Source organism: Mustela erminea, chromosome 1 (assembly GCF_009829155.1).
Source record: "Mustela erminea isolate mMusErm1 chromosome 1, mMusErm1.Pri, whole genome shotgun sequence".
In the NCBI taxonomy this organism is placed as follows: Eukaryota; Metazoa; Chordata; class Mammalia; order Carnivora; family Mustelidae; genus Mustela; species Mustela erminea.
In genome coordinates this window covers 13,487,722-13,515,254 of record NC_045614.1, presented here as the reverse complement: position 1 = coordinate 13,515,254, position 27,533 = coordinate 13,487,722, and the positions used below count along the sequence as shown (strand labels likewise).

Here is a 27,533-nt window from a genome sequence, read left to right as displayed (position 1 = left end):
AAGGGAAAGGGGCCCACGGAGCCCCGCTCTGCTTATAAAGGTGGTCTGGATCTTCATGGACCTCAGGCAGGACTCCAAGGGGGCTTCTGTGCCAGCCTGGTTGTAAGGGACAGAGTGGGCTCACTCCTCGGCCAAAATGCCCAGCACGGTCAGCCACTCGGGTCCACGGGACACCCCCCCCCCCACCCGGAAGACAAGTGTCCTGGGGACTTGGGGAGCAAGTCATGCTTCACTGGCTGCCTCATTCCTGGAAGCAAAGCAACTGTTCGCTTGGCTGTTCCTGAGCTCTCTGCAGACTGCAGACTCTCTGAGCTGTTATCACCTCAAAATCCACGGTGCCTCCCACCGGGGGCCCCCCCTCCTTGGTTCTGGTTTCTTCCACAACATCCCCTTTGCCTCACCCCTCCCCAGAGGCCCCGGGGCCCACTGGCTTTAACTTCAAAATGGCGTCTTGGTCTGATAAGACTCTTCCTTCCTTCTAAGACGACTTACTGAGGGGGAATCCACATACCACATAGCTCAAGTGTTTGCAGGGCGCGGGGCAGCAGCATGCGTTGTGTTCAGAGACGCAGAGACGCAGAGACGCAGGCCGTCACCACCACACCCACTCCAGAATATTCCCCTCTCAGAAGGGAATCTTAGTTACCCCTCTGTCCTGCCAACGAGACCCTCGAGCCCATCCTCATTTTCTTGTTCCCGTGGAACTGCCTGCGTCACCGGCCCCACTCTGTCCCCCCAACACTTGTGGCTGCAATGTGGGGTCCTCGGGCCCCCAGGGTCACCTCCTCTCCTCCGCCTGTGTCCCTGGGCCTCATGGTCTTCACCTGGGCCGGGATCCTTCCTGGCCGCGCAGCCTAACCTCTGGCCACAATGATCTGGTTCCACTTTTCCACCCAGTAAGCTCTCCCAGGAAGCCCACAGCCCAGGGTTCTGCCTTGTCAACATCTTTGGTGACGGCCACCAACTGGTTCCCCTCCTAGCCTATCCACAATCATCACAAAGGCAAGGGGTAAAAGGGTCCCTGCGGGCCAGCCACAGGCTTGACACATGGTGTCTCAGCGGCTCTTCTTGCCCTAGAGCTTAGCATTTTTTCTAGAGCCTCAGCATTCTTTCAGACGGGCTCTCTCTCCCAGGCTGACTGTGGCCCCAGGAGACATCTAGCAATGACTAGGGACAGTTTTGATTGTTCCGACTAGGGGAAGGGGAGCTTTCCTGGGGTGGGGCTGGGGGAGTGGGTACAGACCAGGGACACTGCTCAGTACCTATCCCAGAGAACAGACCCCCCCAATCCAGAAAATGATTTGGCCCTAGATGCCAACAGTGCTGAGACTGATTAATACTGTGTTAATTATCTGGAGGAAAAAAAAAGATTTAGGTCCCTAGCTCATGTACACATCAGGATAAAAGTCCCGATGAGTTAAATGGTACAAACCAGGTGATCTGTCCCAGTATCTGAGTTACAACCTCTCTCCCTCCCTACTCGGTGCATTGACCTGTGTGTGGCATCCTCAGACCTCAACGAGGTAACAGAATTATAGAACACAAAGGCTCTTAGGTCTCATAGAACCCCTAAAACAGTCAATCTGGGGTTGGCTTTTCTCTAAGGGGACACTTAGCGATACCCGGAGACATTTTTGCTTCTCACGAGTCAGGGGCGGGAGGGCCGCTGCTAGGTGGACACCGGGGATGCCCAAGACCGGGGATGCCCGAGACCCGGGATGCCCATTCAACACACTACGACACACAGGACAATCTCCACCCCAGACAATGACCCAGCCCCAGGCCTCACCAACGCCCAGGCCGAGAAACTGTGTTTTAAATAAATAAGGAAAGCAATGGTCACACGCTTCGAGGGTGTCCCCAGGGCCTCCAGGGCACAGGAGACATCAGAAGATTCTAAGCCTGAGTTCACCTGATTGCACAATATTGAGAATGAGGGAGCAAGAGAGTGGGCCACCCTCGGGGCTGGACCATCCCAGCTGCCTAGGCCTAGAGACACCTGCCCCAGTTGAGGCTCCTTTCTCTCCCCGGCAGCACCCCCCCCCGGCTTCCCCATCTTCATCTCCACTCCCTGCTAAGGCAGCAGGCAGACTCCTATGGGACCACTGAGGGGACAGACTGGCTTTTTGAGGGTCTGTGGGCAGGGCTTGGCTCTGGCACTTTCTTGTGCCCCCCTCTTTTCTCACTAGTGCCTGATAACCAGCATCTCCACGTGACAGCCGAGGAGCCGGTGATCTTCGCTAGCAAGGGCCAGAGAACCTGCTTGCCAGGAAATGAAAGTCCCAGGGGCATCCCGGAGACCTGAGAAGCGCCATCTCCAATCTCGCCCTCGGCTCCCTCTGTTCCGCCCATCCCAGGACAGGATGGAGATGCTCGGGGAGATAAGGGCGTAGATTGGGGGTAAAGCCCCAGTGAGCCTGTCACAGATGCACTGGTCTGACTTCTGTGGGGAGGCAGGGGCGCCAGCCTCTGAGGGAAAGGACCTTGGCTGGGGCTTATCGGGGGAGCTCTCATGTGGCCCTCTTCCTCCCCCAACAAGCCCTGTGTGGGTCACAAGCTCACTTGGTGTTGGGTGCCTCTCCGCAGGCATGACTCCTGACATGTGCACTCGGGGCAGAGAGGCAAGGGCCATTCTTTTCTCGCGGTATCCCTGAAAGCCAGCTCTGCACCTGCCTCATTAACACTTTCTGCTGAATGATTTTTCAGACCTTCCAGAAACTTCTTTTGTCCAATCACCTATGGCAGCAGCTGGTCCCAAAGTCATTTTGGTTCATTCACAGAGTCGCTTTTAGATCCCCTCCCGTGACCATGGCAACACTGAGGACAGAGACCTCCGAACGCCTAATTATAAACCTTAGCCAGCCCCCAGGCAGGCACACACAGTCTCCCAGGCCTGGCTCTAAATACATCCCTTGTAATGTCACACGAGACCCGCTCCCTGTGAGCAGGGTCCTTGCCTCTCTATCGTCATCCCAACTGTAAGAACATGTGTGGGATCTGGAAGGTTCCTAATGGGACATTTCCAAAGTTGATGTGGCCAACTTGCCCACCACCCTTAAGATGTTTATTTTAGAAGAGTAAGACTAAACAAAATGAACTCTATTGGTGCAATTATTTATCCAAACCTTCTTCACTCAGTAAGAATGCAATTTGTCCCTTACCCAGTATGAGGGGCTGAAGTGGGTCCCAACACACCCCCACTCCCCCATTCATTATGTTGAAGTCCTACTGCCCTGCAGCCCAGAATGTGACTGTATTTGGAGACAGGATCTTTAAAGAGGTGATTCAGTTAAAATGAGGTTATTAGGGTGGGCCGGATCCGAAAGGACTAGTGTCCTGACAAGAGAAGATGCGGACACAGGCACGCCCAGAAGGACAGTCTGGGGACACAGGGAGAAGACGGTCGACTACACGCTAAGGAGGGAGACCTTGCAACAGAAGCTCCTCTCAGAGAAAACCAACCCTGCCAACACCTTGATCTTGGACTTCTGGCCTCCAGATTCACAAGACAATAAATTCCTGATGTTTAAGCTGCAGGGTCAGTGCTTCTTTGTCCCAGTGGCCCTGGAAGGCTCATACACTCAGCAGTGACAGTACTGCAGTGCGCGTGGCGGGGTCCCCTCTTACACATAACAATCCCATGGAGCAGGGCAGAGCTGGGTTATGAACGAGTGAGTCAGACCCGGACAGCTTATTCACTGCTCCGACTAACCCGCAGGCCGAGCCTTTGAATCACTACTTTATTTATCATCGGGCCGGGGCGCAGGAAAGTCTCGACGAGGAAATGAGTAGAAGCCAGGCTCATCGGCTGTGTTTCTGAGACATGTCTAATCTCCAAAGCCCTTTCTGGGCCAAAGTGAAAAGAGGTGAAGTGACAGGGCCCGTCGGGGACCCGGTGGTGCTCAGACAGAGCCCTTTGTTCTGCGACTCTGTCCGTCCCGGATGAGGGCAGAGAGAAGGGCCTGTCTTGCTCTGCAGGGAGGCCGAGCAGGGGCTGCCTGGCACAGTTGGATGGGGACGCTGGGCACACAAAGGCCTGGTGGATGGGGACCAGTGGGGGAGGGCAGTGCCCAGACGGGGTCGGGTGGCCCCAGAACGTGCTGTTTCCTCCCACGGAGTTACAGCAGCGATGTCTTGGTTGGGGAACAAGCAGAGGACACACGAAGAGCAAAAGTTAGGCAGTCTGTGCTCGAGGAGCGGCCAGCATCTGCCGCCACGAGGGCAAACGGGAGAAGATAATGTGCCTTCAGGAGCTGCACCGATCTGGGGCCCCTGCCAAAGGAGCACTCGAGAAGAGATCTAATACCTCTAATCTCGGAAGAAAAGCAACAGTTTGTTCTGAGACGAGGGATGATTCCTGCAGAAATCCAGGTCAGTCGTAAGACAAAGAGAAAGACAATGGCATCTGCTGTCCCTATTAGCGAAGAGGGCCCTGGCTCACCTCTCATTCCTTCTCTGCTCTCCGTTCTTGGGGCATGCTGCCTAACTCCCCCTCAGTCCTCTCCCAGTGCTGCCTCCTTCTTGTAATCAGGACTCTAGATTAAGAATTGACGAGAAGGCAGAATTCAGTTGGCAGCCACTCTTCCCCATGCCTGCCCTTGGCAGCAGTTCCCTGGGAGCTGACCAAACACCAAAGACCCACTGAGGCAGAGGTAGGCCTCGGGCAGTAACCAGATTTCACGATGGAGAGGTGGTTCCGTGCCCCAAGAGACACATAGCCACATCTGGGGACATTCTGGGTGGTCACGACTCAGGGGGTGTATGCTATTGGCGTCTACTGGGTGAAGACAAGAGATGTTGCCTGATGTCCTGTAACAGGTGGAACAACCCCCACAGCAAAAAATAATCCAGCCCTAATGTCAACGGTGCTGCAGTTGAGAAACTGTGCTCCTGCAGTTTGGTCTTTGCCAATTTGAGGTTACTAATCATCCTTTGTGTTTCTGGAAAGCCCAGGGAGCCGTCTGTGGCATCGCCGCCTGCCTGAGCCTCAGTTTCCTTTAGGAGAAAAGAACCAGGACTGCTTGCTGCGGGTTGGCAGAATAGAAGAGATGGGTATAAAAGCGCCCATCACAAGGGATGCTCAACAAAGGGGAGAGAAGTGCAGCGATCCGCTCATGCAATTCCCTCTTCCTGGCTTGATTTAACACTTCCGTACCCTTCAAGGCCTGGCTTGGACCTTGCCACCTCTTCCAAGGAAACTTGCCAGAATCCCCCAAGCCCTGAAGCTTGCACTGGCCATCCCTGATTCGGTCCCACCACCTCAGTTGCTGTACTGACCACCCACTCTGCATTTCATTATTTCAGTGGGAGGGAGAACACCAGAATGTGCCTCCTCCAGGGCATGAAGGCTCATCTCTGTCCCCATGGCCTAGCCCCCAGCGCTGGAAGGATCAGCACTTGCTGAATTGAACTCCTGAGCCCATGCAAGACACAACTTGGGGGAGACAAGGAAAGGGAAGTGGCAAACTAACAAGCCTCTGTTGGGAACAGAAAATAGATCCTATAGTCAAACAGAAAGGGGACACTCCTGAGTCTCTACGCTCTCCTCTGAGCCAGAAGCCTGGAACTGAGGGAGTCTCACTCAGGGATTTATGACTGGAAAGGTGCAGCTGAAGCTTTGGGAACAGGTATAACGTGCAAAAGCAAATGTGGAATTTGTGGAATTTTCCATGCAAAAGATAAAGGAACAGTAAAAAAGGTCATTTTTGGATACAAACCATACAGTGGAAAGCTGAACCCAAGTGTGATCACCGCAGTGGGGATTCACTATATAAAACATGAGGGGGCTGTGTGCCAGAGACTCTAAGATTGTCAAGATTGGGTTCTAAACCTGAGAAATGCTGACTGAAGCCAACCCATTCATTTTGCAGGTGAAGAAACAGACAACGAGACTTGACGGGAGGTTGGGACTTCTGACTGGAGAGCCTGCCAGGCTGTACTTACTGGGAGACAAGCACCAGTGCCATGCAACCAGAAGATTCCAGTTCTTTTCACTCGGGGGTGTCCTAGCCAGGGCAAACCCATACTCAATGTCTGTAGGAGGCATGGCTCTGGGCTCTGATCATGTGCCCTGGGGCAAGCAAGGCCAAAAGCTACCTTCCATAAGGGCCAGAACATTCTGGAAGTAAAGGAAGAAGTTACTCTTTCTGTGGCCCTCTTTACATTCAATCTATCCAGATTCATTGCCTGAATGAGCTATAAACCCAGGCCCCCCAGCCCTTCTGGCAGATCCTGGCTGGACAAGGATCCCCATGATTAGGAAAGAAGAGAAATTAATGCTGATTAAAACAGCTCAGGGCAAGGCTCTTGCCAGAGTCGGGCCCATCAGACGATGAAACAACTTCCTAGCCCAGCTGCCCAAGAGGCCTCCCACGGCTCCTGGATGCCGTAAGAGTCTGGAGATCCCAAGACCAGAATACTCCTCAGAAAGGTAGGAGCTGGGACCTCCAGCTCTAAGACACAATATCCCCACCAGCTCCCACCTCAAACAAAGAGGTGCAAGAAGGGTTTTCCCTTAAACACCCCTGGCCTATCAGGCGCCTGAGGGGAGAAGAAGAGAGAACACCCAGGCTGACTGCCCCGTGGCTGCGGGCTGCCCTGCCTCTCCCTGGCTGAGCTCACAGCCGCCGGGGGACAGATTTCCTGTATGTCGTTTTACCCATTTAAGTCCAAGGATGCAACTCCGAGGAGGTGGTGACAGCCTAGCACACGCGGGTGTGTGCACACCCACTCCCCTCCCCTCTCAAACCCAGTTCTGGCCCCAGTGAGGTCTGGAGTCTCCTTCCTTGCTCCCTGGGACCCCCCCCAACCCCCACTGCCAGCTCCAGCCAGCCCCTTCTTAGGAAAGTGGCATGGTTTCCAAGCCTGGAATACCAGAATACCAGCCCAGAGGGCACTGGGACCTGCCAGGGTTACCCAGCAGCTGGGGGTGAAGTCAAGAAACATATGAAACAAGAGAAAGGGGGACCCAAAATCCAATGGGCAGCACCCCTACATCTGTACCCTGCTATCCTTGTCCTTTCCTCTCCTTCTCAGCACCCCCCTGAACTGGCTCTCAGTTCTTGCCATGACTTTTCTCCCCCTCTCCCATCTCCCCTTGCCCCCTTCCCCATTCTGTGGCCCACCACACCAGTGTGTTCAGACCTCCAGAATTTGAGCACCCACAGAACCCTAGGCGCGTCCCTCCCCTGGTAGCCATTCGTCTACCCCTTCAACCGAGGGCAGACGCCCCCAGGCCATCCTGTAACTCTTCCCCCAATCGCACCCCGGCTGTCCTCCCACCGGCTTTGCCCCACGTCCCCCGCCTGGGCCTCTCAACCCCGCCTCCTTGCCTTTACCCCTCCCTGCCCCGTTTCCTGCGACCCCCCAACTACCACTAAAGCCACGTCCTCTTCAGAGAAGCCGCTCAAAGCCACAAGAGCTGCTCCATCTGCATCCGCAAACTCCCTCACCAGGCCCCTTCCATCAACTTTCTCCTAAACCGTCCCGCTCCCACTCCGTCTTCTGCAACCCCTTCACGACCCCCAAGCTCGTTCCCGCTCCCTCGACCCCAGGCTTCGCGCCTCCCTCCATTAACCCTCAGCTCTGTAGCCTACAAGGCAATCCGCGAACGCGAGCTTCGAGATCGAGCCCCCAACCCGCGGCCGCCGCCACTCACCTGGGCCTCGGACGCCGCGCGCCGCCGGTCCCGGGCCGGCTCCCAGCCCGGCCGCCAGCCCGACCGCCCACCACTGGTCCGCCCGCTCCGCCCCGCCGCGCCCGCCGCTCCCCCGCGCGCTCCCGCTTCCGGGTTCCGGAGGGGCGGGGCTGGGGCGTGACGCCAGCGCGTTCCGGGGTGGAGTGCCGCGAAGACCCGCCCCCTCCCAACCGGCTCCGGACACCGCCTCGAGCAGCTGGTGGATGAAACCAAGTGTGAGGGGAAAACAGAGTGGCGCGCGCTCAGGGGTCTTCCGCTTCACCCGCAGACACGCTCCCCGAGGCCAGCGGCCACCCCTCCAATGGCGGCGCAATATGGCCCGGCCCGGGGCGAGGGGGCGGGGACCCGGGCTTGAAGAGCCGGCCTTTGAGTTAAAGGCGGGAAATGGCGGATTCCTCGGGACGCGGAGCTGGGTGAGTTGAAGCGTCACAGGTCTGGATTTTGTGGGTGCCGGCGAGAAGGCCATGGCCGAGAGCTGGGGGAGGTGGGGCAGCAGAGTTGGGGATTGGGCATCTGACCCCTTCAGGACCCACCGAGGGTGCACGGGCTCTGGAAGGCGGGAGGCGGCCGCTACGCATGCTCGGCAGCCTGGGCGCGGAACTAGACTTGAGTCCCCAGTCAGTGGTGTGGGTGCGGGGCGATCTCTGGCTAGTGGCTTAACCTCTCTGTGCGTTCGCTTTCCTCCGCTGAGAAACCCGGCGAAAGACGCCGCCGTTCAACGTTGGAGGCCTCGGGTGAAACTTAAGAACTTAGAACAGTGCGTGGCTCTTGAACGTGATCTGTCGCGATTAGTTGCCATTTTATAGTGGACAAGAGCTGGGCCACTAAAGAATCTCCTTTAATCCTCCCAACCCTTCTTTCCTATGCTTCCCCTTTACAGATGAGATGATAGAGGCTCAGGGAGAGAGAAGGTCATTTGTCTAGGATCACACAGCAAGAGCAATAGAGACAAGACTTTGACCATTTACCCGGTTCCAGGCATGATTCCTGGGCTGGGTTCGTTTTATTTGTTCACTCGGCTGATGTTCTGTTGTGCCAGTGCAAACTGAAGTGTAATAGACCAGTTGAAATCATTTGTGTTTAATCCAGGGATCATTACCCTGTGAGATTGCCCTTACCCTCTCCGAGGTTTTGGGGGAGGTATCTGAGGCTGGCACAGGTGTAGTGAACTCACCACCCCCATTCAGTTTGATTCTAGAGCCGTGGCTCAGACCCCGTAGGGAATCTGTGCTCTGTCCCTTGCCAGCTTTGAGACTTGCCAGAGGTGACCAGTTCAAACACTCCAGTCCTTTTCCAGAAAACAAGGATAAAGCAGGGCAACGGGAGGTTTTTGTAGGGTTGGGAGGATTGTGTGAAGGAGAAGAGCTACAGGCACCCAGTGAGCATTTATTTGGTTGCTGCCTCTGCCCACTATGACCCAGCACCGCTGGATCTCACTTGGGGTCCTCAGAGTCTGCAGTGAGCTGAGCAAGGGGACTGCCGCTTTGTGACCAGTGGAGCTTGTGTCCTGACGTCAGCAGGGGTTACAGTGCCCAGGCCCCAGCCTTGCCCCTCAGTCTGCTCCTCTCTGGTTTGCTAGTCTCTATTGGTAGCATCCTACTTGCCCAGATTGGACACCTGGGACGCACCCCCGAGTCTCCTGCCTCGAGGTTCCCTCTCTCCTAATACATTGAGCTTCATTCTTTCTTCCCTTAAACGGGTGAAACACACATAGCATCATTTCAAAGTGAGCAATCTAATGGCCTTAAGACATTCACACTGTGCAGCCACCAGCTCTGTCTAGTTCCAGAACATTTCATCAGCCCAGAAGGAAACTTTGTGTTCATTTTCAGTCACTCCCCATCCTTCATACCCCGCTCTGCTCCTGACCATCACAATCTGCTTTCTGTCTTACTTTGGCTGTTCTGGACATTTCAGATACATAGAATTGTGCAATATGTGTCTGTTTTTTTCATCCAGGATAATTTTTTTAAAAAGAGATTTTGTTTATTTTTCTAAATAAACTCTACCCGCAATGTGGGGTTCGGACTCCTGACCCTAAGATCAAGAGTCTCATGTCCCATGGACGGAGCCAGCCAGATGCCCCCAGGATAATATTTTAAAAAAATTTTTTTTTTTTAAGATTTATTTATTTATTTGAGAGAGAGCAAGGAGGAAGAGGGGCAGAGGGAGAGAATCTCAAGCAGACTCTGCCTCAGCGCTCCATCTCAGGACCCTGAGATCATGACCCAGGCCGAAATGAAGAGTCAGATGCTTATCTGACTGAGCTGCCCAGATGCCCCCATCCCAGGATAATATTTTTGAGACTCGTCCGTTTTAGCATGTATCAGTACTTTGCTTCTTTTTTGGGCTGAAATTCACTCAGGGTTTTTTTGTCAGGAACATACGACCCATAAAGCTGAAAATCTTGGGACGCCTGGGTGGCTCAGTTAAAGCCTCTGCCTTCGGCTCAGGTCATGATCCCAGGGTCCTGGGATCGAGCCCCGCATCGGGCTCTCTGCTCCGCAGGGAGCCTGCTTTCTCCCCCGCCCCCCGCCTGCCTCTCTGCCTACTTGTGATTTTTCTCTCTCTGTGTCAAATAAATAAAATCTTTGGGAAAAAAAAAGGCTGAAAATCTCTGTTGTCCGGTTCTTTGCAGAGAAGGATTGCCAGTCGGTAGGCTGAGCCCATAAGCCGGGAAGTCAGAACTCTGCCAGTGAAGCCGTAGGGCTGATCAGTTCCTATTTTGACATCATTCTCCTCTGTCCTTGTGCCCTTGGCCTTGTTGCTCCCTGTCCCTGAATGTCCTTCCTCATGGACCTGGGCAGACGGGGCTTTGTCTCTCACCTCCCCTCACCCCTTTACGTGTCGGGGCGCTCTTCATGTGGCCTGACCAGGAAGCGCTGCTCTTCCCTCTCGGGGAAGGAGTTCACCTCTCATTCACTGGGTTATTACCAGGAGCATAGAGTGGGCACAATTAACGAAGCCCTGACTTATGTTGAGATCTTTGAGGCTTGGCAAACCTGCTTGCCCCTCTCACTCTTCTTGCTCTGGGCCCTTCTCAGTTTCAGCCAGGCAGGGGCTCTATGTCTCTGTTCCTGTCAAGGTGACCCTACCTGCAAGACATGGGTGCGTGGCCAGGAGATTGGTGGGGGCGGTTGGGGATGCTGGGACTGCGTTGTCCCAAGGAAGCCCGGGCTCGTCGCTGCCTTCCCTGAGCTTAGCCAACTATGTAACTATGTCAGTAAGACCCTCTATGTCCCTCTTCTAGGAAGCCTTCCGCGGGGGGTCCCGGTACTCCTGGTGGCGCTAAGATGAAAGGAAGAAAAACACAAGGTGAGCAAAGTCGGAATCTAGCTTACGATCCAGTTTCAGTAAGTGCTTTTGGGGAAGGAAAAAACCAGGCCAGAGCAGGGAAGCTAGGGCTCTATTTCCTTGTAGGGACACCTCTGGGAAGTCCGAGTCTGGTCATCCAGCTCTGTGGCCAGGGGTGTGACAGGACCTGGGGGAGGTCATCCAGGGCAGTGGGCCATTCCAGCGGCGGGAGTCACGGGCTGTGCGCAGACCTCGCCACTAGACGTGTGGGTGAGGAGAGCCGAAGCTGGATTCAGTAGCAAACACTGGGGCCTCGGTTTCTTCTCTGGAAGCACCTCGGGTGCCCTCGCATCTAGTGTCCCTGAGTGGGTCTGCAGTCACTGTTCACAGCCTCCCTTGACTCTTGGCAGTGCCGCTGTGGGCAGTGGGCTCAAGGATCTCCCTCCTTGGAGTCCAAGCCTCTGATACAGAGAGCTGTTTGCTTCAAGTGTTCTGCATGCCAGTGTGTGTCTCTGAGAACTTAGAACAGGCTTCTGCTTCCGAATGGCTGCAGGGTCCCCCGTTACAGCCTGGCTCGCTGATCTTGTTTATGACCTGTGGTATGTTTACACGTGGTCTAGCTCTGGAACACAAATTATATCCTTCGTCGTACCATTGCTTCTCTAGAAAATCCACTGCTGTTCAAAACAAACACATACGTCCTGGTTTCTGGAAACTCAGCTGTCCAGGGAACCCCAGGCCTTGGATCCTTCTGGAGGAGCGAAACCCTTTGCCGATGGCATCGGACTAAAAGCAGCATCATTTCCTTTGCTTGAAAGTGGAGGTGTCCTTTGCCCTGATCCCTTGCCGGACATCCAGGGGTAGACCCTTTGTGTGTTTGGATTTTCTCCCCTGGACCCCACCTGGTCTTGGTCTTGACCCTTAAGCACCTCCTGCCTGATGGTCTGAGCCCACTCACCCTGCAGGCATGGCTCTTCCTTGCCTGGTGCTTGCTCCAGGCAACCACTAGCTCCTTGTCCAGCTTCATGCTCCCCATGAACTGTGGGTGTACCTCCTTTCCACTCAGGGTTGTAGCCACACCCCCCAGCCCCAGTGAAAGATGACATCTGGTTGAAATCACCCTGTCACTTAACCAAACTTTCAAGCCATGGGACATTAACTGTATCCTCTTCCTGGTTCCCTCCATGAGAAAGGCAGAGCTCCAAGCTCTGGAGCTACCTAGAAGAAGTGTACAATGGGGCACCTGATGCCTGGTCCGGCACCTGCTCCCTGCTGGGTGGTGGACTGTAGTCTCGAGCAAGGCAGACAGAAGTCCTGGCCCTTGAGGTGGCTGGAAGGAAAGAGCAGGGGCATTGAGGTGAGAGGGAGGTCCCCTCAGGAATGTGAGGGCTGCGAGGTGCCTGGAGGTGCTCAGGACCTGCAGGGGAGCCAGTTCTCAGCCACCAGCGGGGAAACCGCCTGGAGGACACAAGATGTTTCCAGGGAAGCATGCCTGCAAGGGCTGTGTTCAGAATGCGCATTGGGAATGGGTCTGTGGGCTTTGGAGCAGGGAGACCACGGTGGTCTTGCAGAAAGCGGTTTCTCTGGTGCAGCAGTGATCGTGAGAACCACACTGGACAGGACTGGGGTTCCGGAGAGGGTAGAGGAAGAGGAGCCGCCATTGTAGAGGGGAGTGGATGTGTAGGGGGAGCCATAGGTGGTCGTTGGGGGGAAAATACCAGGAAGACCGTTGAAGAGAGGAACTGGGGGAGGGGGTTTGCGAGGGCAGTGGCAAGCACAGAGGTCCCTCCACTTGGTGGGACCAGGATATGGCCCTGAACTTGGGAGACTGCCAGATGCTGAGGTGGGAGGGTCTCCCGGGGCTGCTGCTGTCTTCCCAGTGAAGCAGTAACTGGTCACGAGCTAACTGGGGGGACCCAGTGTGGGGGAAGTGGCGGGGAGAAGGTACAAGGGAGGACTGGGGAGAGGGGTTGGGAATCAGAGCAGAGGACTGTGGGTGATCACGTGGGCCATTGTGAGAAACCCCCTAACTGCAAGGCATGGAATGCGGGCGGGCCTGGGCTGGGCTGTCACCAAGGTATACGACCCTGGTGTTGAGCATGTCTCCCGAGAGGCCCCGAGCTAGGTAAGGGCATAAAGAGGCATGAAAGCCCCGTACCATGAGTGGGTCATACACACAGGCTGGTGAAGGAAGGGGTGGTCAGGGTTCTGACCACAGGGAGTGAGTGGAAAGGGAGGAGGGGGGGAGGGGCGGCCAACAGGTGCCCCCCTGCTGAAGGTCTTTTATCCTGTCCCTGCCCTGCCCCTGAATCCGCTATCTACTTTGAACCTGTTCCCTTATAGCCTGGGGACTTGTAAACTGTAGGTATCCTACATGTTCTCGCATACAGTAGATGTCCCATACATGCTTGAGGGTACTGAAGCCTGGGATCTGAGAGGAGCGAGTGGGAGAAGTGCCCGCCTGCCCTCCCCCCGCCCCGCCCTGCCCCGCCCCGCCGTTCCTGCTGTCGACCTGGGAGAGCACATAGGACCTGGTTTGGATAGTGGGGAGCGGGGCTCCTTACGCTCGGCTCTTGCTGGCTTCTTCTAAACCATCAGTGTGTCCCCCGCAGGTGGAAGAGTCGTCGAGTCCCGATACTTGCAGTACGAGAAGAAAACCACCAAAAAGGTAACAACGTCGGTTTGAATGGTCTGAATGAGGTTCTGTCTGAATGGAATTCTGACCCAAGTCGCACAGGCCAGGCACAGCATGGTCCTAAATCCCTTTTGCAAAGACATGATCTCTATTAAAACCTGAGATTGTTCCTTTCAACCTGATAATCCCTTTCTGGATTCTGTCCTAAAGCAGCGCTGTTGGGTGCCCAGCTCACAGTCCCTGACCTTGGCTGGTGCTTAGAAAAACACCTGCAGGGTTTTAAAGAAGGACTGTGGGGAAGAAAGGATGGGGCTGAAGCACCCAGTAACCCAGTATCAGAGGCAGAATTTAGTGAACTATCCGGAGTCACACCACGAAAATCATGCAGCTATTGAAAATGATGGGACAGGGACATCTGGGTGGCTCAGTTGGCTGGGCGTCTGCCTTCTGCTCGGGTCGTGATCCCAGGATCCTGGGATCAAGTCCCACATCGGGCTACTTGCTCAGTGGGTAGCCTGCTTCTCCCTCTGCCTGCCATTCCCCCTGCTTGTGGGCATGTATGTGCGCGCTCTCTCTCTCTCTCTCTCTCTCTCTCTGACAAATAAATGGATAAAATCTTTAAAAAAAAAAAAAAAGGGCAGTGATCTACAAAGTAGGAAATAAATTAAAAAAAAAAAAGAAAATGATAGAATGAAGCACTTAACGACACAAATACCTGCTTTGTGGGGCATTTAACAGAAACTCAGTAGATGACCCAGTTACGTATCTTGTTTCGTTGTGCGCAGACTGAGAAGGTGGAGAGGTTGTCTTTTTCCTTCCATTTCCCCAAATTTGGTTTATGGTAAAATTCAGTGAACTATGAATTTCTGCTCCCTACCTTTTACTCTAGTAGAGTGGAATGGCAGGTTCTTAATAAGGTGACGGAAGGGGCGCCTGGCTGCCTTAGTCAGAAGAGTGAGCTGCTCTTGATCATGGGTCATGAGTTCGAAGCCCACGTTAGGTGTGGAGATTACTTAATAAACAAATAAATAAACTTAAAAAAATAATGATGTGACTTAAGCTCCAACTTGAGGAAAAAGGAAACCTTTTTACAAACTGCTGTCAGTTCTTGGGGGTGATTTGTTTTTAGTGGAATTAACTTTAAAAAAAAAAAATTTATTTATTTATTTGACAGACAGAGATCACAAGTAGGCAGAGAGGCAGGCTGAGAGAGAAGAAGGGAAGCAGGCTCCCTGCCGAGCAGAGAGCCCGACGCGGGGCTCAATCCCAGGACCCTGGGATCATGACCCGAGCCTAAGGCAGAGGCTTAACCCACTGAGCCACCCAGGCGCCCCGGAATTAATTTTTTAATTATTATTTTTTTTCTTAGAAAGTGAGAGAGCGCACTTGAGGGGGTTGGGGGGTTGGGGAAGAAGAGAGAGAACCTCAAGCAGGCTGCATACCAGATGCAGGGTTCCATCTCACGATGACCCTGAGATTGTTTCCTGAACCTAAGTCAAGAGTCAGATGCTTAACTGACTGACCCACCCAGGTGCCCCAGACTTAATTTTTTTTTTTAAAGTTAGTTTTAGGTTCACAGCAAAACTGAGTGGCAGGTACAGAGATTTCCCATATAACTCCTGCCACCCCCTCCACAGCCTCCCTCCCCCCATCAACCTCTCCACCCAGAGAGGTGCACTTTGACATTTGAGGAAGCTGCCTTGACACATCACCCAGAGGTTGTGATTTAATTTGTTCTTTTGTTTGTTTGTTTGTTTTTTAATTTAAATTCTCATGACTTACTTTGTTGAAGTGAGTTTCAACAAAAGATCACAGCCCCTGCCTCCTAATTTTAGTGTTGCCTTGTACACTTGTTTACAAGCATCCCTGTGTGTCTGCGTGCTCTGGTTTTTTCGATTCCTACGAGCTTGTCCATTTTCTTTCTTTCTTTCTTCCTTCCTTCCTTTTTTTTTTTTTCCATCTCTTCAGGTAGAATTTACAGAGTTAAGTGTCACTCTTTAGCACACGGTTCTGTGAGTTTTGATGAACTTATCCTGTCACAGACGCACCACAGTCAAGACCCGGCACAGTCACCCTCCATCCCTTGACTCTCCCAAGCAGTTACCTCATCCCAGCAGTTACCTGATTTCCATCCCTATAACTTTGCCTTTTCTGGAAGGTCATTAAGAAGGGGTCACACAGGATGCAGCAGCCTCTTGCATGTGCTTTCACAGAAATGAGAGGGGGGTCCCTCCCTGGGGTTGCCTGTCACAGTGCCGGTTCCTTCGGGTGGCTGAGGAATGTTCCCCAGGGTGAGCAGACCACGGGGGGTGTGGCCGTTTACCAGTGAAGGGCATTTGGTTTGATTGTCGGTTTGGGCCATGGTGCACAAAGCCACCTTACACATTCTCGTGTGGGATTCCGTGTGGACACGCTCTCGTTTCTCCCAGGAGAGGAACGGCAGGTAAGTGTAGTTTTCACTGGCTAGTGGGAAACCATGCAGCCGTTATCCAAAGTGGCTGCAGGTCTCTACATTCCCAGCAGCCCCAAAGGAGAGTTCGGTTGGTACTTTAAGATGGACCGAAGCCATTTTAGTGGCTGTGAAGTGTTGTCTTGTGGTTTTAATTTACATTTCCATCACAACTAATGATCTTGAGTATTTTTTCATGTACTTATTGGCCAGTCCCGGCTCTTTTGCCATATTTTTTTTTAAATATTTTTTAAAAAATTTATCCATTTGACAGGGAGAGAAACTCAAGCAGGGGGAGTTGGAGAGGGAAAAGCAGGCTTCCTGCTGAGCAAAGAGCCCAATGTGGGGCTCGATCCCAGGACCCTGGGATCATGACCTGAGCCAAAGGCAGACATATAACGACTGAGCCACCGAGGTGCCCAGGAGGAGAGAATCTTAAGCGGTTCCATGCTTGGTGTGGAGCTTGATCTTGTGATCCTGAGATCATGACCCATTCCTTTGCTTTTCTATATAAGTTTTAGACTTAGCTTGCTATTTAACCTACTGAGCCACCCACGTGCCCCAAAATGTGATCTTTTTATATGGACCCTCTATCCTGCAATCTTGCTAAACTCACTTGTTTGGTTTCTTAAAGATTTTGCTATTTATTCAGAGAGCACATGCTCGCACAAGTGAAGGTGAGAGGCAGAGGGAAAGGGAGAGAAGCTCATGTGGACTCCATGCTGAGCCCTGGGCTCCATGCAGGACTCGATCTCACGACCCTGAGATCATTTCGGCCCAAGCCTAAATGAAGATGAGATGCTTAACTCACTGAGCCCCCCAGGCAGCCCTTTACTTACTGGTTTTAGTAGCATTTGGGATTTTCTTTGTAAATCATGTAAGAAGAGAGGTTTTTTTCTTCCTTTTTAAGCTGTTTGCCTTTTATTTCTTATTTTGAGGCCCCCAGGAGGAGGTTGAATCGGAACAGTGCCTGCGCTTTGAAACGTTCTTGCTCTTCACAAGGTTTTCTTTCTGCTCGGATGTTGTAATGGCTTGTGAGCTCCATGCATTGCTTGTTTTGTTTTTTTTAAAATGAGTTTTGAAGATTATTACTTGTACAGAAACTTCGCTTTTCCTGATGACTGAAGGAATACGTTCTCTGCAAATACTATAAAGGATACAGAAAATCAGTCACCTGGCATCTGCCATGTCAGAGCCCATCACTGGCAAACATTTTGGTAGTTCCCTGTGTTCTATGCCTGTGAGGGTATCCTTTTTGATTAAGCCATCCCATTTCTATGTGATTAAATGTCAGAACCCTACGTCTCTCCCTGGCCTCAAAGTGATAGCAGATACAAACTGCACACACCGGGAAGGGAGGTGTTTTGTCCGCTGAATCCTGACTGTCATGTGTTCCTCTAACAGTCTTCTGCAGCAGATGCGGTGAAGACGGGTGGGAAGATGCCTGAAGCGGGGAGGAAACTCCACGTGCTCCAGAAGAGCAAAGGTGTGTAAAGATGGAGGGAGGGTGTGAAACAGCTCTGAAACTCTGTAAGTGAGGAACGTGGTGGTGAATTTTGTTTTCCAGTATGCGAAGGGGAAACTCCCTCTTTCTTTCTGGGAAGTGTCAGAAGAGTGTCTGGGTAAGGACGGGTCTGAGGCATGTGGGGAGCCCGAGGGGAATGGCCGGGGAAGAGAGGAGGTTACTTCCTGTGCGGCCATCATGACGCTTCCTTGGTCATGTGACCGTTTCCTGGGTGGAACTCTGAGAGCGCGACTCAGGGGGCCCGTAGGGCCTCATCTTCCTGCTTCTCACCACCTTGGGTTAGGTCTTCCTCGTCATGTTTCCCCTTAATCTTCCTAGAAGCCGTCACCAAAGTGATACGCAGAACTTGCAGTTTTTCTGATTGTAGACAAAAGTGTTTGTTTTAAAACGAAAATCGACAGCAATGGAAAATGGAAAGTGTAGACAAGGAGCTGCCACGTCGATCACTGCTGTGTCTGTGGTATTCAGTTGTAGTCAGTGTGTTCATTCTAGAAGTCTGGGAAGGCCCCTCCCCAGAGTCACACTCTGCCAGCTCCTCACGTGCCCACTTCTCCAGCAGCACTGGGCCCTCTTTCTCATGAAAGCAGTTCACAAAAAGCAAAACTGTTTCTTGTCCCGCTCCTCCTTGTTCAAAGTGGCAACAACTGTGAGTCTCGGGAAAAATTAAGTACAGTTGACCCTTGAACCACATGGGTCTGAACTGCATGGATCTACTCATATGTGGGGGTTTTTTTGTTTTAATTTTCTTTGTTTATTTGACAGAGACACACAGCGAGAGCAGGAACACAAGCAGGGAGAGTGGGAGAGGGAGAAGCAGGCTTCCTGCCAAGCAGGGAGCCCACTTTGGGGCTCGATCCCAGGACTCTGGGATCATGACCTGAGCCAAAAGCAGACGCTTAAGGACTGAGCTACCCAAGCGCCCTGCTATGTGGGATTTTTACAATATGATACTATAAATGTATCTTCTCTTAGGATTTCCTTAATATTTCCTTTCTTTTTTTAGCTTACTTTATTAAATGAATGAAGTTTATAGTATAGTATATAGAACATGTAAAATACATGTTCATTGACTTTCTGTTCTCAGTAGGGGCTCCAATCAATAGTAGACTGTGAGTTGCTAGCCTTTTGGGGATTGGAAAGTTGCTGATCGTGGTTTAGGTGTTTGCCCAGCGTCTGCGCTGCTCCTTGACCTGGACATGCTCCACGTCCTGGGGCCAGCTCTGTAGTCTTTGCTCACGCCCTTGGGTCTGTGGCCACGCATCCAGCCGGGAAAGCCAGTGTGCCACCCGGAGGGGTCAGAAGTTGGGTCAGCCACATCTTAAAATCAGGGTTCTCACCCATGGGCAATTCAGACTTAGAAATGTCTGGACACATTTGGTTGTTATGATGGGTGGGGAGATCTGCTACTTGTATTTGATGGGAGAGGCCGGGGATGCCCTTCAATTGCCTGCTGCCCCTGACACAGCCCTGCCCCAGAGGGGGATGCAGCCCCAAATGTCAATAGTGTCAGGGCTGAGAAACCATCATTGAAACAACCACGGGAAGCGCCTGGGTGCCTTCAGCTTGGGTCATCATTCCAGGATCCTGGGATCGAGCCCCGCATCAGGCTTCCTGCTCCGTGGGAAGCTTGTCTCTCCCCCTCCCCCTCCCCCTGCTTGTGCTCCCTCTCTCGCTGTGTGTGTGTGTCTCTCTCTCTCAAATAAATAAGTAAATAAATAAATCTTAAAAAAAAAAATCCCATAACCACGAGCCTGGAGATAGACGGTCGATTTGAGTTCCATCGTATTTCTCGAAGGAGACACTGTACAGGAGGTCAGCAGACTCCTGTACACTTAGAATTTTTCGAATATTTGAACCCAGGGCCCACACCCTACACTTCACCATGACGCTGCTCTGTTTATTGCCACGTACCCCTCTTTCTCGGCCACACGAGCGTTCCTTCAACCACGGGCTGCCGCCTGGCTAACAACAGGGAGGACTTCACATGCCATCTGTTCGTTTCGCGGCCCCTGTAACCCTGGCTGGGTTGTAGCCCACAGTTCCCCACTGCCCATTTTAGGGGGCGTCAGGCATAACTTCACATGGTTAAATAGAGGGTAAAGAGCAAGGGACCCCCCCAGCGAAGAGGAACAGCCCAGAAGCTGCTGGAGAAAGAAGGGAAAAGCAGAAGAAAGAACGGGCGCATGGCAGGTGGCAGACCTCTGTCCAGAGCACGGTGTTTTTTGTTTGTTTGTTTGTTTTATTTCTTTTCAGCGTAACAGTATTCATTGTTTTTGCACCACACCCAGTGCTCCTTGCAATCCGTGCCCTTTCTAATACCCACCACCTGGTTCCCCCAAGCTCCCACACCCCCCCTTCAAAACCCTCAGGTTGTTTTTCAGAGTCCATAGTCTCTCATGGTTCACCTCCCCTTCCAATTTCCCCCAACTCCCTTCTCATCTCCATCTCCCCATGTCCTCCATGCTATTTGTTATGCTCCACAAATAAGTGAAACCATATGATAATTGACTCTCTTTGCTTGACTTATTTCACTCAGCATAATCTCTTCCAGTCCCATCCATGTTGCTACAAAAGTTGGGTATTCATCCTTTCTGATGGAGGCTTAATACTCCGTAGTGTATATGGACCACATCTTCCTTATACATTCATCCATTGAAGGGCATTTTGGTTCTTTCCACAGTTTCGTGACCGTGGCCATTACTGCTATAAACATTGGGGTACAGATGGCCCTTCTTTACCAAGCTAAACAGCAAGGCGTATTCGCCTCTCTGGGTTGGAGAGCCTGTGTCTCACTCTCTTTCTGCTCTGAAATAGATTCACCTTGCTGGCTGGGAATTTGCAGAGCTGCTTCAGCCCTCTGTCCCACTCCCCTCACAAGACGCTAGCTTTTCGGAAGCAAAAAGCTCGTAGTGGCTGCACAGAGTTGCTTGTGTCACGCCATAGCGCGCAGGACCTTGCAGACTGTGCTGACCTCTGGGGCTTCTCACTGGGCCCGCAGACAGCAGTGGAATCGGGAAGGGCGACCTGCAGTCCACGTTGCTGGAAGGGCACGGCACCGCCCCGCCGGACCTGGACCTCTCGGCCATCAACGGTAAATCATCCGCCGGCTCCCTGCTCTTCCCCAGATGGGCCTTGCGGTACGCCTTGGGGCTGCCGAAGCGTGCTCTGAGTTCTCACCTTCCAAATGCTCTTCTCGATCTTAGACAAGAGTATGGTTAGAAAGACTCCGCAGCTAGAAAAGACCATGTCGAAGAGAACCGACTCGTCATCGTTTTCTTCTTCACAGAGAAAGAGCCCGGTGAGTGTCCGAGATGAAAGAGAAGCTGTGGAGTTAGAGACGTCTGACGTTAGCTTTCCCGCCCCCACCCCCAGCACGTGCCTCTTGAGCCCCGAGGCTCTAAGATGGAACAAGGCAGCCACGCATTTTAGGGAAAACCCAAGACCACACGCATCCTCAGAATATTTGTAGAGTTTAAGTTGCCCCAAGTATATGTACAAGTACACGTAGTTACGAAGGTGAGATCATGTGAACAATGAGATTTGGGGCATCGTTTGCTGATACTGTGCTAGAGAAAGCACTAGGCCAGGCCCTGGGCCCCAGGGGAGGACAGCTGGGCTGGGGTCTCACTCCGCCTCCTGGCTTCAGTGTGGCACTGATTGCACAGGACTCCCCCAGGTTACCTAGACCAGCCAGCCACGGGAAGGGCCTGGACCATCCCCTTCCTTCTCGCAGGACGCCCAAAAACACAGAACGAGAAAAGAGAAACAGCAGGTTGACACACAGGAGAGAATCATCAGATTACTGAATTAAGTCAGGTTTATGAAGGTTAGGTTTCTGCCCTTCCGGTGAGGAGAGTTAGGCTTATACCAATTCACTGGCAGCCAAAAATGTTGTTTTTGCCTCCCCAAGGACGTATCGGAGGCGATGGAAATGATGGAATCCCAGACGTTGCTCCTGACCCTGCTGACTGTGAAGGTGGGGACAGAGCTCGCTCGTGCGTCACGTGGGCAGGAGGAAAGGCTTTGTGAGGCGCAGGGATGGCGTTCCCTCTGGCCTCAGCTCCTGTCGTGCGCTTGACAGATGGAGAATGGTCTCGCTTCATTCGAAGAAAAGGCAGAGAGGAATTTATTAATAATGTGTAAAGAGAAGGAGAAGCTACAGAAGGCAGCCCACGAGCTGAAGCGCAAACTTCTCCTCACTCAGCGGAAGCGGGAGCTGGCAGACGTCCTTGACGCTCAGGTCAGCGGCCATGCAGTCCCCGCGCTGCACGTTCCGGGGCGGGGCGAGCCCGGCAGAGCGATCCGAGGGAGTGTGGACGGGGACTGTCCCTGCCGCCTGGCTCTGACTCTGTGGCCAGCTTTTGGCACCACTGGGTGCTGGTATGGGACTGGGTCTTGTGTCCTAGGCCTCCTTCCCTCCTGCCTGCAGATCGAGATGCTCCGCCCCTATGAGGCTGTGGCCGAACGCTTTAAGGAGCAGTACAAGACGTTCGCCACGGCCCTGGACACCACGAGGCACGAGCTTCCCGTGAAATCGGTCCACCTAGACGGCGACGGGCAGCGGTTCTTAGGTAGGAAACGGGATGGCTGCCGGGCAAGGGGCAGAGCGAGCGAACAGCCGGTGCGGGTCGGGGCTTGTCATGTGCCAGCCGCCTCTATCCCTTTGTGTCACGTCACAGCCTCCTCTCAGTAGATGGTGTGTCCCTCATCAGATGGCAGAGGACGGGAGTGGAGGGGGCTGGCGAGGCTGCGGTTTGTCCAGGGTCGCGCCCTGTGTAAGGACCAAGCTGGGATTGGAAGCCAGGTCTGTGGACTGGCCCAGTAATTTCCATCCCTGCCAAAGCACAGTCCTGGGGATCGGCTGCTGTCCCCCAAGGCGGAGGGTTTCTTTTCAGAGACGCTGATCCTTACCCCATCTTGCCTTCTTTTTTTTTTAAACGTAATCTCTACACTGAACATGGGGCTTAGAGTCACAGAACTCAAGGTCAAGAGTCTCCTGCTCCACTGATCAGGCCAGCCAGGTGCCCCAGCCCCGTCCTGCCTTCTGTGAAGAGCCGTGGGACCCCTCTGGGGCACAGGGTTCCTGCCTGATCCTTCACGGGAAGGAGGAGTCCGCATGCATACTTGATCTGAAAATTCTCTTTAGAGCAAGTGTCTTTTTTTTTTTTTTTAATTTTATTTATTTGTTTAACAGACAGAGATCACGAGTAGGTAGAGAGGCAGGCAGAAGGGTGTGGGGAAGCAGGCTCCCTCTTGAGCCGGGAGCCCGATGCAGGGCTCGATCCCAGGACCCTGAGATCATGACCTGAGCTGAAGGCAGAGGCTTGACCCACTGAGCCACCCAGATGCCACAGAGCGAGTATCTTCCCAAAGCAAGTTTTCAGCTGGCCTAGAGTCTGGTTATTTCCAGGCAGGGTCCTCATGAGCCATCTAACTACATCTTGTTTGAGGCCGATGTTAAGTAAAGGATCACTACCTAAAATCAGGTGGACATTGTCTCCAGAACTTTCCGTAAACACAGTTCAAGGTCACAAAGGCCGTTGCTCTATTGGTAATCTCAGACACAGGTGCTTTTAATCCAGCCTTTCCCAGTACGGAGTAGCAAGGGGATCGCACGCAGTCTTGAAGAATGAGCCTTGTGGAGCGATTTTCTGCGTACAGGTGTCCGGTTTTATAATGACGGCAGTGAGCTGCACATCTGCGACTCTTGGACTCCGTCCCTGACAAGTGCCGTGGGTGGCGGCCAGCAGTTGGGATCGGGTTGCAAAGGAGCCCGTGGCTTCTGGAATTAATGACAGATTGGGTGGCCAAAACACCAGAAGTTTATTCCCTTCAGTTCAGGGGTCCCGCAGTCTGGAGTCTGGGTGTCAGCAGAGTTGGACCTCCCTGGAAACTCGGAAGGAAAATGCATTCCGTGCCTCTGTCCTGACTGCCGGTGTTGCTTCCTGTTCTTGGCATTCCTTGGCTGGTGGTGGCGTCGTGCTGGTCCACCTGTGTCTTGACACAGGCCATGTTTCCGAATGGCCCTCTGCTTCGAAGGATGCCAGCTCACAGACCTCACTGTAACCCAGTGACGTCAACACAGACTCTGTGGCCATAAGGTCACGTTCGCAGCTACTTGGGATTAGGTCCTGAACATGTCTTTTGGGAGGAGGCAGTGGAGACCAGTACGAGGAGTATAAGAGTGTGAGTGTTTGTGGAAGAACCCTTACAGTGGTCTCAAAACCTTGTGGTGGTGGGTTGTGACTCAGTGCGTGTATGGTGTGGCGTGTGCGGAAGTGGGGAGCTGCTGCTTTCTTTAAATGCAGGCTACACTCTCAGGGGTGAGCGGGGGGCAGAGATGCTGGGAACGGGGAGTGGGAACCACAGGTTTGTTTTTAAGTTGCTTGCAGGACAGACATCCTTGGCCTTTTGCATTGCTTTCTTTTGAGGACGTCAAAGTGGCCTTCCAGGTTTGTTACAGCGACCGCCCGGCTGGTGGACACGCCTGGCCTATGATCTCAGGCCCCTGTGATCTGCAGCACTGGGCGGGCGGGGGAGAGAAGCGGTACTAGCACATGAATGTTGTGCCCCGTGACCCTCTCTGCCTTTGAGCTCTTCACGATTCCAGCATAACACACAGGCATTCTGGGGAACGAGAAGAATCCAGTCAGCCTCCCAACTAGCGTCCCTTGCTCCAGGCACTGTGAAACCCTTGGCTGACCGCCCCTTTCCCCCCCAGACGATTTGCAGCAGGAGTTGACGACCACATGCCATCTGCTGGAAGAACTGGGGATCGGCAGTTTAGAAGAAAACATGAAAGCTCTGGACCTGCTGAGCGAACTCAAGGAAATGACCCAAAAGAAGGATCTGGAACTCCGAAGGTATTGCAGAAAAGATTTGAAGTTGGGAGCAGCCGGTCATGCTCCGGCGAGCGGGCAGCTCTGGTGTTTGCAGAGGCCGGGGGTGTAGGGGCCCACTGAGGTAGGGAGAGGGGAATGAGCAAAGCACCTTGAACTCAGCCCAAACCCCCGAGTGTGTTCTCAAGAAGCCACAATAGAAAGGGGTCTCTAGCATCACCTGTCCTGTACTTCCCCAGAGTCACAGCATTTCCGGTGCCCTTGGGTGGGCCTGCTCATGCTTGAAATGTCTCCTGGGGTAAGGGCTTGGGGTGATCTTCTTGGAACTTGTTACTGGAAGTATAAATTCATATAGAAAAGGCACAGATCCTCGGTTTGGTTTGATGGATTTCACAAATGTGGGCCCTGGGCAAGCAGCCCCCAGGCCGCAGTGCACCCCTCAGCCTGCTTCCCCAACAAGCCCCCTCGGCAACTTTCTCACTGCTGAAGCTTCCCCCGCTCTTTGGGGTGTTTTTTTTTTTTTTTTAAACCTTGGGGCTTTCCTCTTCATCTTCCCCCCAAAAATCTTTCATTCTCCTTTATGATGCTGAATATGCTCTTCGAAATATTTAAAAATATTGAAAGTTACTCCTAAAAAAGAGTTGCCACCTACTAGGACATTCCCTTCTTGTGTGCGTGGCCTCAGGGGAACTCCGCGTGCGCCAGAAGGTTCCAGATCACAAGGGTCACAGCTTCAGCTGGCCAGACACACTCCTTTAGCATGTATTGCCCTGCCGTCGTTTACACTGCGTGAGGCCACGCGTCCGTTCTCGGTGCGGTTCCCCAAATATCTGGTGGATAAATGACTCTTCTTTTGTGCCTGCCCAGTCCTGTTCTTACAGTCCTCTCCGAGCTCTGCTCAGCTGTGTTCTGAGTCGTGCACGCTTCCCCAAGAGTGCACGGGACACAGCCCACTTCTGTCTGGCCCTGGGCGGAGAGGCCGAAAGTCTTCATCCGTCCTGTTGTTTCTGCAGGAGCTTCGCCCAGGTGCTGGACCTCTCGGCCGAGGCGAGTAAAGAGGCGGCTTTAATCAACCAGGAGGTCTGGGAGGAAGCCCAGGGCCTGGAGGCCCCCAGCCAGTGGTACTTCAACCAGGAAGGCGCCGGTGGGGAAGCTCCAGGGGTGGTCCGGACCCCGCTTCTGTTGGGTGCCGGGGAGCCACACACGGTGTGAGTCTACACACCAGCCATGTCCCCCCTGCCCAAGGGGGGACCTCCCTGCTGACCGCCGGGAAGAAAGCCTGGCCCCTCCCCCAGCTCAGTGCACATGTGTGTCCCGCGGCCTCGTGTGTCATGCTGTGGGAGCTCAAGCACTTTAGACACTACTTTGGCGATGTAGCTATTTTTGTACGAGCGTATTTGATATTTAAAGAATAAAACTTGTGTAGTCAAGCATTGGTTGCTATGTCAGGGGCCAGGAGAAGGCTCGTGTTGTCTCAGGTTCTTCTGAACTGCGGCTTCTTGGTCTTGGGACTCCTGGGACATGAGTGTTTCACTTGCAGGGGGATTTCATGTCCTGCCGTCCCCATGGTGCTTGCCCCTTTACCATCCTGGAGCGAGTTCGGAGTCGGCCCGCCTCAGGAGTTTCCTCACCCAGGCCAGGGTCCCAGCACTGTTGCTGGAGGCGCTGCCGGGCTCTGGCCCTAAGCTGCAGTCTACGCCCCGTGCCCGGCGCAGCACAGGGGATCGGCCCAGCCAGCCTGCAGCTCCTGTCTACACTGCATGGGCTCTGACCATCGGGCTGCTTCCCACGTAGCATGCCTCCGTGGGTGTCGGCTGGTTCCCCTTTATCGGCCTGTGTTACAGCGCTGGGTACGGGAATGTTCTCTGGAGAGGCACAGTTCCGTTGTCATGGGTCCCAGTAAAAGAGACGTGGCCACCGTTGCTAAGGCCGCTCAGGCAGGCAGAACTGCTCTTGTCCAGCTTCCGTCTTTGCCCCGCAGTCTCTGCCCACACTTTACCTGTAATCCTGTCAGCCCGCACATTCCCAGCCTCTGCGTCTCTTCAGAGCCTGCTCTGGGGCTTCCCACAGATCTCCTGGATCGGAGTTCCAGAAACTTCTCTCCCAGCCCTGACCCCTTTGTCCCCCATTCATGTGCAGAAAACGTTGGGTCCACAGGAGGGGGCACCCAGGAACCCCGGTCCTCTTGTTGGTATTTCCCTGCACTTACCAGCCTGCTTACTGCCCCACAGGCCCATCTCCCCCGGCTTTCAACAGCCAGTGTTTCCGAGGCCCATTCCAGTTTCCTGCTGAGCTGTCCCTCAGCAGAGTGGAGCTCTCTGCCCGCTGTTGGGTGTCACGGGCCATCAGCACATTCCCCGGTCTGAGGGAATGGGGCTCGGCTCCACCCGGTGGTGGGTTCTGCTGCGGTTGCCTTACAGCTCTCTGGGTGTCCACATATACCACTGGGTGAGCAAAGCCCGTTCAGAGCCCCAGGCTGTTCCCGTCAGGTCCCATTTGTAGCTCCCCAGGACTACCAGCCTCAATCTCCCTCACCAGCGAGGACCCGGGGCTTCCCACCAGGGAACCTGCCACGGAACCATCTGTAGCTCTGCCTCTTCACGTGGGCAGATGGAATAGTTCTTGTAGGCATTCTGTGTGTCCGTGGGTGCGGGGGGACTTTGTCGACATTCAGCATGTTTCTACGTTGCTACAGAACCCTCATGTTCACTCATGGCCCAGAAAGCCACCCTGAATGTGGACCCTGGACCAATTCCAATCCCTTTCCAAACCTGGGAGGCATTTCTTCTGATGGGCATGGGTATGTCCTGTCCGCATGCCCCGCTCCGACTCCCACAGTGATTCCCTCAGGGCTGGGCCGCACGTGGACATCCCTTTCATCGGTCAGCTTTCTGCAGCCAGTTGCCAGACTATGACCTGACCGTTGGCCATGACCCCTGAGTCTAGAAACCCAGACAGGGGCCTCTTGTTCTGTTCAAGACTTCCATTACTGCTGAGAAAAGGTTGTGCAGTTCAGCCCACTGGACTGGTTTGTTTTCACCTTTTTTGGTGAGGTGCCGGCCTTCCAAACAGGTTTTCTCTTCACCTTGGCCCTG

The 27,533-nt window shown here is 53.5% G+C and overlaps 2 protein-coding genes across 11 annotated transcripts in view; one reads left to right on the top strand and one right to left on the bottom strand.

The window, feature by feature from the left end:
- Positions 1 to 7,750, bottom strand: part of MYO9B (myosin IXB) — an 85,030-nt gene extending 77,280 nt beyond the window's left edge. For all 9 annotated transcript variants that reach the window (XM_032314945.1, XM_032314964.1, XM_032314960.1 and 6 more), the window contains exon 1: positions 7,658 to 7,750. The gene's annotated coding sequence lies outside the window, so the exon portion shown is untranslated. The remainder of the gene's footprint in view (positions 1 to 7,657) is intronic.
- Positions 7,751 to 7,857: 107 nt separating this feature from the next.
- Positions 7,858 to 25,868, top strand: HAUS8 (HAUS augmin like complex subunit 8). Of its 2 annotated transcripts, none has more exons than XM_032314933.1 (11): positions 7,858 to 8,109; positions 10,947 to 11,011; positions 13,603 to 13,658; positions 17,479 to 17,560; positions 20,598 to 20,690; positions 20,803 to 20,897; positions 21,510 to 21,575; positions 21,681 to 21,839; positions 22,029 to 22,170; positions 24,321 to 24,462; positions 25,452 to 25,868. In XM_032314933.1, the coding sequence occupies exons 1-11, from the start codon at positions 8,081 to 8,083 to the stop codon at positions 25,648 to 25,650; spliced, it is 1,128 nt and encodes a 375-aa protein (XP_032170824.1). In that variant the 5' UTR covers positions 7,858 to 8,080; the 3' UTR covers positions 25,651 to 25,868. The 2 variants fall into 2 exon arrangements, with proteins under 2 accessions (XP_032170824.1, XP_032170813.1); XM_032314922.1 differs by lacking the exon at positions 7,858 to 8,109 and adding an exon at positions 8,121 to 8,483.
- The last annotated feature ends 1,665 nt before the right edge of the window (positions 25,869 to 27,533 follow it).

Bases quoted from the DNA above. Each gene is read 5' to 3' on its own strand.
- HAUS8 (XM_032314922.1), top strand. From the start codon at position 8,161: ATGGCCGAGAGCTGGGGGAGGTGGGGCAGCAGAGTTGGGGATTGGGCA. The intron at 21,840-22,028 runs GTCAGCGGCCAT...TCCTGCCTGCAG, and splicing joins CAGACGTCCTTGACGCTCAG to ATCGAGATGCTCCGCCCCTA. The intron at 24,463-25,451 runs GTATTGCAGAAA...TTGTTTCTGCAG, and splicing joins AAGGATCTGGAACTCCGAAG to GAGCTTCGCCCAGGTGCTGG.